The sequence below is a fragment of the Eretmochelys imbricata genome, chromosome 10 (genome assembly GCF_965152235.1).
Source record: "Eretmochelys imbricata isolate rEreImb1 chromosome 10, rEreImb1.hap1, whole genome shotgun sequence".
NCBI lineage: Eukaryota > Metazoa > Chordata > Testudines > Cheloniidae > Eretmochelys > Eretmochelys imbricata.
Window position 1 is genome coordinate 58541621 of NC_135581.1, and position 10958 is coordinate 58552578.

General features: G+C 45.9%; 1 protein-coding gene across 1 annotated transcript; it reads left to right on the forward strand.

The window, feature by feature from the left end:
• The first annotated feature begins 304 nt into the window (after nucleotides 1-304).
• Nucleotides 305-10508, forward strand: LOC144271751 (uncharacterized). Its single transcript, XM_077829325.1, has 5 exons — nucleotides 305-402; nucleotides 2054-2144; nucleotides 2539-2811; nucleotides 9151-9249; nucleotides 10479-10508. Exons 1-5 carry the CDS (start codon nucleotides 305-307, stop codon nucleotides 10506-10508), a joined length of 591 nt encoding a protein of 196 aa, XP_077685451.1.
• The last annotated feature ends 450 nt before the right edge of the window (nucleotides 10509-10958 follow it).

Consider the following 10958-nt stretch of genomic DNA (forward strand, 5'->3'; position numbering starts at 1 on the left):
AATTAATAACAATTTGGGTTCAACTATACACTGTGATGAAAAACATTAGTGTCTTCCGGTGTGCCCGGTGTCTCATAAATTAAAAGAATTTTATATGAACTGAATTTGTCTGGTTTTTATACTTGCGTAGTCTTTAATAATTAAGTGAAATCTAAATTTTTTTGCAATGGTACTTTCAATTGAAATTAATGCAAGTCCTGACAAATGATTTTGAGACATGGTGGACCTCAAATAATTTTTTAGTAATTTCAGTTTTGAGAAACTGCGCTCACCAGAAGCCACTGATACTGGAATTGTTAAAAGAATGCGTAATGCTATAGCAGTGTTTGGAGTGAGGTGTACATTCCGCCTGCGGGCCCCCAGCCTGATCTCAGACCTAGCCCCACCCCCGCACAGGGGACAGTAACTGACAGAGTGGCTGGGGGGTAGGTCAGCCATGGGGATGGGGGCGGACCAGGGGCGCCCACCCAGCGCTGAGCCGCCCGGGGCAGCAGGTCCCTTACTGGCTGCAGGTCCTGCCCCGATCTCAGGCTCCGGCTCGCCTCCGGCTCCTCTGCCGATTGTGACACGTGCGGCCGGGGCGGGAAGGGGGGGACCCTGGGCCAGGACGTGTTGGTTGAGTTGGTTGACTGAGCAGAGTCAGTGGTTGACTGAGCAGAGCCGGGGGAAAGAAACGCCGCCTCTGGAAATGTGCCTCTCCAAGCACGTGCTTGCTTTGCTGGTGCCTAGAGCTGGTCCTGGTTTTCACAGATGGAAAAACCTGAACCACCCTTGGAGAGCGGGATTGGGTTTTGAAATAGATGTACAACTGAAATTCTCTCATTTTCTATGGATCATGATACTTACTCTCTATTAGCTAAGGCACAAGACTGTAAATAAAGTTATTAAAATTTGGTCCTCAGTTTGGCTGCACAAATCAGGAATTAAAAGCAGCAGCAACAGGCTAAAGCTTGCTTGCATGCCAGGCAAAGGCTTTGTGACACTGTTCACTACATGAAATCGCCCTTGAGAAAAGAAAGCAGAGAGATTTCTGTCTGGTGTTTAGACACCTCTGAAGGTTCTGTACTTTACATAGATTCATAGATACTAAGGTCAGAAGGGACCATTATGATCATCTAGTCCGACCTCCTGCACAATGCAGGCCACAGAATCTCACCCACCCACTCCTGCAAAAAGCTCTTACCTATGTCTGAGCTATTGAAGTCCTCAAATCGTGGTTTAAAGACTTCAGAGAGCAGACAATCCTCCAGCAAGTGACCCGTGCCCCATGGTACAGAGGAAGGCGAAAAACCTCCAGGGCCTCTTCCAATCTGCTCTGGAGGAAAATTCCTTCCAGACCCCAAATATGGCGATCAGCTAAACCCTGAGCATATGGGCAAGATTCACCAGCCAGATACCCAGGAAAGAATTTTCTGTAGTAACTCATATCCCACCCCATCTAACATCCCATCACAGGCCATTGGGCCTATTTACCATGAATATTTAAAGATCAGTTAATTGCCAAAATCATGTTATCCCATCATACCATCTCCTCCATAAACTTATCGAGTTTAATCTTGAAGCCAGATAGATCTTTTGCCCCACTGCTTCCCCTGGAAGGCTATTCCAAAACTTTACTCCTCTGATGGTTAGAAACCTTCGTCTAATTTCAAGTCTAAACTTCCCAATGACCAGTTTATATCCATTTGTTCTTGTGTCCACATTGGTACTGAGCTTAAATAATTCCTCTCCCTCTCTGGTATTTACCCCTCTGATATATTTATAGAGAGCAATCATATCTAAATCATATCAAATAGCCAGAGCTTCGCGAACCAGCTGAGCGGCGACGAACCAGCTGAGCAGCGGGGGACAGCAGAGCAGCACACAGCAGGAGTTTGCCTGGGATTGGTGAGTATCCGAGTGCGTGTTTGCTGAGTAAGTATCCGAGCGTGTGTTTGCTGGGAGGGCAGTGTGAGAGCCTGAGCGAGTGTCTGATTGGCTGGTAGTCTGCAGGGGGCGGGCAGTGGGGCGGTCTGTTTGTTTGTTTCAGGGGAGCTTGGCTGTTTAAAAATAGCCAGAGCTTCCTGAACCAGCTGAGCGGCGGCGAACCAGCTGAGCAGCGGGGGACAGCAGAGCAGCACACAGCAGGAGTTTGCCTGGGATTGGTGAGTATCCGAGTGCGTGTTTGCTGAGTAAGTATCCGAGCGTGTGTCTGCTGGGAGGGCAGTGTGAGAGCCTGAGCGAGTGTCTGATTGGCTGGTAGCCTGCAGGGGGCGGGCAGTGGGGCTGTCTGTTTGTTTGTTTCAGGGGAGCCTGGCTGTTTAAAAATAGCCAGAGCTTCGGGAACCAGCTGAGCGGCGGTGAACCAGCTGAGCAGTGGGGGACAGCAGAGCAGCACACAGCAGGAGTTTGCCTGGGAGTTCACCTGGAGTGAGCCCAGTGAGGCTTACATCTTGCCAACTTCTCTGAGGAAGCTCATAGTAAGAAGGTGGTATGGAAGGGAGGGGTTCAGCTATTGTGACCTGCACTGGATGTGCCATGTTTGTCTTTCTTCCACAGGACAGAAGCGACTTTGTGTGTACAAAGTGCAAGCTGGTCTCCATACTGGAAGAGAAGATTGAAGGTCTGGAGCAACAGATAACGACCCTGCGTTGCATACGAGAAACGGAGGATTTTCTGGACAAAAGTCAGGATATGCTTCTACGGGCACAAAGCTCTAAAGATTTAGAGCAGGTTGCACAGCGGAGCCAAGAGGCCAGTGAAGAAGCTTGGCAACATGTGACCTCCAGAAGAAGAAGGGGGAATGTCTGGGTTCCAGCAACGTGGACACAGGTAACTAACCACTTTCATGTTCTCTCCACAGGTACCGTTGCGGAGAGTGGACCAGATGATATGTCTGGGGGGAGAAAGCAGAAGGAGACTCCGCTGGTTGGAAGGCATGAGATGCGCTGTCCTGAGATGGGGGGTTCCACGACCACCACTCCCAAGAGAAGGAGGCGGGTGGTGGTGGTCGGGGACTCTCTACTCCGGGGGACTGAGTCATCTATCTGCCGCCCTGACTGGGAAAACCGAGAAGTCTGCTGCTTGCCGGGGGCTAAGATTCGCGATGTGACGGAGAGACTGCCGAGACTCATCAAGCCCTTGGATCGCTACCCCTTCCTGCTTCTTCACGTGGGCACCAATGATACTGCCAAGAATGACCTTGAGCGGATCACTGCGGACTACGTGGCTCTGGGAAGAAGGATAAAGGAGTTTGAGGCGCAGGTGGTGTTCTCATCCATCCTCCCCATGGAAGGAAAAGGCCTGGGTAGGGACCGTCGAATAGTGGAAGTCAACGAATGGCTACGCAGGTGGTGTCGGAGAGAAGGCTTTGGATTCTTTGACCATTGGATGGTGTTCCATGAAGGAGGAGTGCTGGGCAGAGATGGGCTCCACCTTACGAAGAGAGGGAAGAGCATCTTTGCGAGCAGGCTGGCTAACCTAGTGAGGAGGGCTTTAAACTAGGTTCACCGGGGGAAGGAGACCAAAGCCCTGAGGTAAGTGGGAAAGCGGGATACCGGGAGGAAGCACAGGCAGGAATGTCTGTGAGGGGAGGGCTCCTGCCTCATACTGAGAATGAGGGACGATCAGCAGGTTATCTCAAGTGCTTATATACAAATGCACAAAGCCTTGGAAACAAGCAGGGAGAACTGGAGGTCCTGGTGATGTCAAGGAATTATGACATGATTGGAATAACAGAGACTTGGTGGGATAACTCACATGACTGGAGTACTGTCATGGATGGTTATAAACTGTTCAGGAAGGACAGGCAGGGCAGAAAAGGTGCGGGAGTAGCACTGTATGTAAGGGAGCAGTATGACTGCTCAGAGCTCCGGTACGAAACTGCAGAAAAACCTGAGTGTCTCTGGATTAAGTTTAGAAGTTTGAGCAACAGGAGTGATGTAGTGGTCCGAGTCTGCTATAGACCACCGGACCAGGGGGATGAGGTGGATGAGGCTTTCTTCCGGCAGCTCGTGGAAGCTACTAGATCGCATGCCCTGGTTCTCATGGGTGACTTTAATTTTCCTGATATCTGCTGGGAGAGCAGTACAGCGGTGCATAGACAATCCAGGAAGTTTTTGGAAAGCGTAGGGGACAATTTCCTGGTGCAAGTGCTAGAGGAGCCAACTAGGGGGGGAGCTTTTCTTGACCTGCTGCTCACAAACCGGGAAGAATTAGTAGGGGAAGCAAAAGTGGATGGGAATCTGGGAGGCAGTGACCATGAGTTGGTTGAGTTCAGGATCCTGACACAGGGAAGAAAGGTAAGCAGCAGAATACGGACCCTGGATTTCAGGAAAGCAGACTTCGACTCCCTCAGGGAACAGATGGGTAGGATCCCCTGGGGGACTAACATGAAGGGGAAAGGAGTCCAGGAGAGCTGGCTGTATTTCAAGGAATCCCTGTTGAGGTTACAGGGACAAACCATCCCGATGTGTCGAAAGAATAGTAAGTATGGCAGGCGACCAGCTTGGCTTAACGGTGAAATCCTAGCAGATCTTAAGCATAAAAAAGAAGCTTACAAGAAGTGGAAGGTTGGACATATGACCAGGGAAGAGTATAAAAATATTGCTCGGGCATGTAGGAATTAAATTAGGAGGGCCAAATCGCACCTGGAACTGCAGCTAGCGAGAGATGTTAAGAGAAACAAGAAGGGGTTTCTTCAGGTATGTTGGCAACAAGAAGAAAGCCAAGGAAAGTGTGGGCCCCTTAATGAATGAGGGAGGCAACCTAGTGACGGAGGATGTGGAAAAAGCTAATGTACTCAATGCTTTTTTTGCCTCTGTCTTCACGAACAAGGTCAGCTCCCAGACTGCTGTGCTGGGCATCACAACATGGGGAATAGATGGCCAGCCCTCTGTGGAGAAAGAGGTGGTTAGGGACTATTTAGAAAAACTGGACGTGCACAAGTCCATGGGGCCGGATGAGTTGCATCCGAGAGTGCTAAAGGAACTGGTGGCTGTGATTGCAGAGCCATTGGCCATTATCTTTGAAAACTCGTGGCGAACGGGGGAAGTCCCGGATGACTGGAAAAAAGCTAATGTAGTGCCAATCTTTAAAAAAGGGAAGAAGGAGGATCCTGGGAACTACAGGCCAGTAAGCCTCACTTCAGTCCCCAGAAAAATCATGGAGCAGGTCCTCAAAGAATCAATCCTGAAGCACTTACATGAGAGGAAAGTGATCAGGAACAGTCAGCATGGATTCACCAAGGGAAGGTCATGCCTGACTAATCTAATCGCCTTCTATGATGAGATTACTGGTTCTGTGGATGAAGGGAAAGCAGTGGATGTATTGTATCTTGACTTTAGCAAAGCTTTTGACATGGTCTCCCACAGTATTCTTGTCAGCAAGTTAAGGAAGTATGGGCTGGATGAATGCACTATAAGGTGGGTAGAAAGTTGGCTAGATTGTCGAGCTCAACGGGTAGTGATCAATGGCTCCATGTCTAGTTGGAAGCCGGTGTCAAGTGGAGTGCCCCAGGGGTTGGTCCTGGGGCCGGTTTTGTTCAATATCTTCATAAATGATCTGGAGGATGGTGTGGATTGCACTCTCAGCAAATTTGCGGATGATACTAAACTGGGAGGAGTGGTAGATACGCTGGAGGGCAGGGATAGGATACAGAGGGACCTAGACAAATTGGAGGATTGGGCCAAAAGAAATCTGATGAGGTTCAATAAGGATAAGTGCAGGGTCCTGCACTTAGGACGGAAGAACCCAATGCACAGCTACAGACTAGGGACCGAATGGCTAGGCAGCAGTTCTGTGGAAAAGGACCTCGGGGTGACAGTGGACGAGAAGCTGGATATGAGCCAGCAGTGTGCCCTTGTTGCCAAGAAGGCCAATGGCATTTTGGGATGTATAAGTAGGGGCATAGCGAGCAGATCGAGGGACGTGATCGTCCCCCTCTGTTCGACATTGGTGAGGCCTCATCTGGAGTACTGTGTCCAGTTTTGGACCCCACACTACAAGAAGGATGTGGATAAATTGGAGAGAGTCCAGCGAAGGGCAACGAAAATGATTAGGGGTCTGGAACACATGAGTTATGAGGAGAGGCTGAGGGAACTGGGATTGTTTAGTCTGCAGAAGAGAAGAATGAGGGGGGATTTGATAGCTGCTTTCAACTACCTGAGAGGTAGTTCCAGAGAGGATGGTTCTAGACTATTCTCAGTGGTGGAAGAGGACAGGACAAGGAGTAATGGTCTCAAGTTGCAGTGGGGGAGGTTCAGGTTGGATATTAGGAAAAACTTTTTCACTAGGAGGGTGGTGAAACACTGGAATGCGTTGCCTAGGGAGGTGGTGGAATCTCCTTCCTTAGACGTTTTTAAGGTCAGGCTTGACAAAGCCCTGGCTGGGATGATTTAATTGGGTATGGGTCCTGCTTTTGAGCAGGGGGTTGGACTAGATGACCTCCTGAGGTCCCTTCCAACCCTGATATTCTATGATTCTGTGATTCTATATCTCCCCTCAACCTTCTTTTAGTTTGGCTAAACAAGCCAAGCTCCTTGAGTCTTGTACTTGGCTGGATGCACATTTTTGTCTATTTAAATTCTGTAAGAAAATAACTTACACAGTTCTCTTTATCTTTATTGAAACAAAATTGGTAACTAAAGTTACTGACTTACCTAACAAATCCTGGTTAGTGATTCCAGAACACAGCTGTGCACATTCAGCTAAAGTCTCAAGCACTTCTGCCTTTGAGAACTTTTGACTCCGTATCATGTAGCTAGCTGCCTCCCTCATGGCCATGGCAGCATCTTCAGTTTTCTTTGCCTTTTGATAGGAGTGGCTGGCTAGCCTAAAGGAACATGCAGCTGAGGGTAGGTCTCCTACATTCACTGAACAATAGCCAAGTTTGATCAGAGCATCTGAGATGCTTTGTGTTTCACGAGGTATGTATTCACTAATAGCTCTCTGATAAAACTTCACCGCTTTAGAGTACTCCTTCATTTCATTGTAAGCAGCTACAATGTTAAAGTAGAAATCACCATCTTTCTCCACAGATCCCTTTGATTTACACTTCAGCATTCACTTCAGTCCTTTCTTTGGTTTGCCCATGGCAATGTAGGCAGCCCCTAGACTGAAGAGACACCTCGTCTGACTTTTCATCTCAGGAACCCCATCAGCCAGAATGTACGCTTTCTTGAACATGCTCAGAGCCTGGGCTGCTTCATTGTTTTTTAAAGACGTAGTCCCAGCTTTAGACAGCTTTTGTATTTCATCCTGGATGGATGCATGGTGGCTAATGGTCTGCACTTCAGAGGAGCTGGAGACCAGAGTATTGGCCATTTCTTTGTATTGAATACAAACTGTGAAAGGAAGTAAATATTTATACTACTTGTATTTCAAAACTGAATTGAAATTGATGTGTGTGATTGTTTTGCATTCATTAAGAACTGAAAAATATGTTCTTTATGATCTTTAGAAAACTGATTCCCATATTGGCATGCTGGGTATTTCTAAGGGAGTTTGTGGGAGGTCAGCCAGGGTTTACAGCAGGGGAAACTGAATTGGGACTCTCTCCAGCATAATTCACTGAGGACAAATATATTCCATCTTCGGCTCTGTGAGGGTTAACCTTTTGTAAAGAAAACATAAATCGCTCTCAAAATAAGTGCTATATGCCAAGTTTTTTAGCTGCACAGAATCTTCCCCCCTGAATTTATAAACACCTGAAAATAGGGGATTGTAATGGAAATGCAGCCAAGCCCTTAAAATAGTATTCAAATTCAAACACTACTACCAGAATACTCTTTGCTAACAGGCAAAGCTGTATGTGCTATTCACAGTATGGAATCTAGCATTGGCTACAGTCCTACAATATTATCTGGCTCATCCTGCCTACAAAACAGGGAGCAAATGTAATTCTAATTCAAGAAATAACTGAAACACTTTAGATTGCTCTTACAAATGTACATTGAACCAGCCACTTAATGTGTCATTTTAGGTATTTCATATGAATTAGTTTAACTCAAGTCAAATATTTAAAATGGCATAGTGTGATTTTAAACTTTTTGGTAATGGAACTCTGTGGTTTGCAACTTCACCTATGTATAGACTGCTGTAGAATCCAGAGGCCAAATTGACCATTGTAAGTGGGCAAATGTTTTCTACAGTACATAAGTATACTTCATATTCACTATTTATTAGATCAGAAGCAATTCACTGTGAGATGAATAATAGAAAATGAATTAAGTGTCTGGATAGCACTGGAAATAGCCACATTTGTAGTAATTGAGTAATCTAGAAAGCTTGTCTGGCCTGCTCAGTAAGAGCCTAATTCCAAACCCATTGAACTCAATGGGCGCCTTCATATTGACTTCAGTGGGCTTTGCCTCAGGCCTTGAGTTACTCTACTGTAATATATGGTGATACCACAGAAAAAAATTCAAGGGGCATCAGTGAATTGTGAAGGCCGGTCAACCCACAACTGTCTAATGTGCATAAATGTTTTCAAAGCCCTGTCACAGGATGGCTGGCCCCTTAAGGGTTATTAGCTCAGCCACTATGTCAGATTAGCTACCTTCTCCCCCATACCTCCCTGCCCCTTGCAAGCTGGTCCTGATCAGCTAGGTGATCAGGGCTGAGAACTCAGTTTGAAGGGAAAAAAACACAGAGCAAAATGGGCAGACTTCTATGGAAGGCCTTGAATGAGGGTCTACAGATGACTTTAAGGGGACTCCAAGGAAACAGCCCTGACTCCCAGGCTCTATCCCAGAGCCACAGAGAGTATGTCTTCACAGCAATTAGACACCGGCAGCTAGCTGCTGCCAGCTGGCTTGGGCTAATGGGCTGTTTAATTGTGATGTAAACATTCAGGCTTTGGCTGGCAGCTGGAGCCCGAGTCAACTGGCAGGGGCCAGCTGCTTGTGTCTATTGCAGTGTAGACATACCCAGAGAAATGAAACAATAGCCCAGAGGGGCTGAGTATGTGAAGCAGCCTGGAATTCATCGCTCCATCTTAGAATGGAGAGACTTAGAGCCGAGAAGGAGGGGAGCCCAAGCAGGCAAAAAAGAACCTTTTCTGTTTTTGAAACTTTTTGTTTGAACACTTGTTTCCCCAGAAGGGGATTGAATGCAGTGACCCAGCAGAAGGCTCAATCACATGTGTGCTTCTCTCCCCTCTCTCACCCGCAGAGACTGGAAACTGGAGCAGCAATACCTGCAGTGCACACTCGGCCACCAGGGGGCGCGGCAGGGCAGGCAAGCTGCATGCTGAACCCAACAAATTATAACGTAATGTGTAGGCTTTGGCATATACTCAGCATACTCTGGTGTGATTCAAATTGTAGAGGATTTTGGAGTATATTTTTAGACTTGTGTGTGTCCTTCAGACCACAGAATAGTTCTTTTAAAATGACCTTTATTAAAAGTGAGAAGTAAAGTGCTTATGATCTGATTCTGAGTTTCAAAGAAATTCTGCAACAAGAATATGTAGATTACATTGTAATATTAGTTTCAGCTATCCTGGGAGCGCATTAGTTTCTCATATGTTTGGCTTAAACATACATTTTATTTCAAGTAATTTTGTAATGAACTTGATAATCTAGTTTCCTTATCAAGTGTGTAATATTTACATAGGTAAGAACCACTTTGCAAACAGGACTCTGATTAAAAATCATTATTAAAAATAATAAAAGCGACCACCAATCTTTGGTCCCATATGACCAGAGGTAATCTTGTAGCAGCATAAGATGATATACTAAGACAATACATTTTATGTAGCGTAGTGTTACTCCATCCCTTCTTTCCTATCCCTTCCAATATCATAACTTATTCTCTAGTCTAGGTAATACTTTGTCCTTGGTAGTGTCTGTGCTGCAGTTTAACCCAGGGCTCTCTACTAGGGCTTGATTTTTTTCAGCCCTTGACCTCCACTTGTGTGCATGCGAACCTGCACGCCAATATTGCAGATACAAACACCTGCAAGCACAGCTGGTTGAAAAACGGAAAAACAATTTCACAAAAATAAATCATAGGCTTTGGAATGGGATAATTTCTTTTAAAAAATTTTGTGTTTATTTTTAACTCTGATTTTCAAAATTTGTTGTCCCTTTTCTCCTCCTTGCCTGTCTTTCAGTGATTCCAGTAAACTGAATAGTGTCAGGGTTCCCCCCCCCCCCGATTTTTTTTCTACTCTAAATTTTCAAAACTACTTCAGCTTTAGAAACGATAGAGGTGGCAGACTTACAGCATTTCATTTTTCCTTTTGCCACTTCTTAATGTTTGGAAAGTTGGGGAGACTTTGAAAAAAATTAGAGTGGAAAGAGGAAACATTTTCAAAACTCCCCGTCCCCCCAACCAGTAATTCTGAGATTTCAGAAAACAAATACAAATGGCCTTTTTACGAGCTGAATGAAAATAACAATTTTGGCTTGTTCTCAAGTTTCCTGTTGAAAATCCAAAGTCACTGAAATACTTTTCCCCTCAATTTTATTTTTATGCAAACCCATTTATGTTTTTAGCTGAAAAACTTCAACCAGCGTGCTCTTTAAACAGACTTACAGATGGACGCAAATTTTGGAATTTTTAGTAGATGTTTGCACCTGCAAATGTTAACAAGTTTATATGTGCACTGTTTTAAAGGTGGGCGCATGCATGCGAATATTGGCTAGAGGCCCAGATATAAATCTACCCCTCAAAGAGAGAAATGCTAGTCACCAGAACAAATCTTAAGTAAAAGAGCTTCGTGTTTAGGTACTACATGGTTGCTGAGTTGATGGAACTCTCTCCTAACCTGGAGGAAGGGTACAGAGAACCTTGGCAATTTGGCCATTGCCACAACCACACCCCACTGGACCCTAGTTTTCCCCTGTATCCCTAGGTGAAGTTACAGACTAGGTTGAAAGACCCAGAAGCCATACTCCTGCCACTTAGCTGCCTCACAACTCACTCTCTCCATCCCTCTGTAGAGTGCTTGCCATTGCAGTACTTAGAAGTCATTT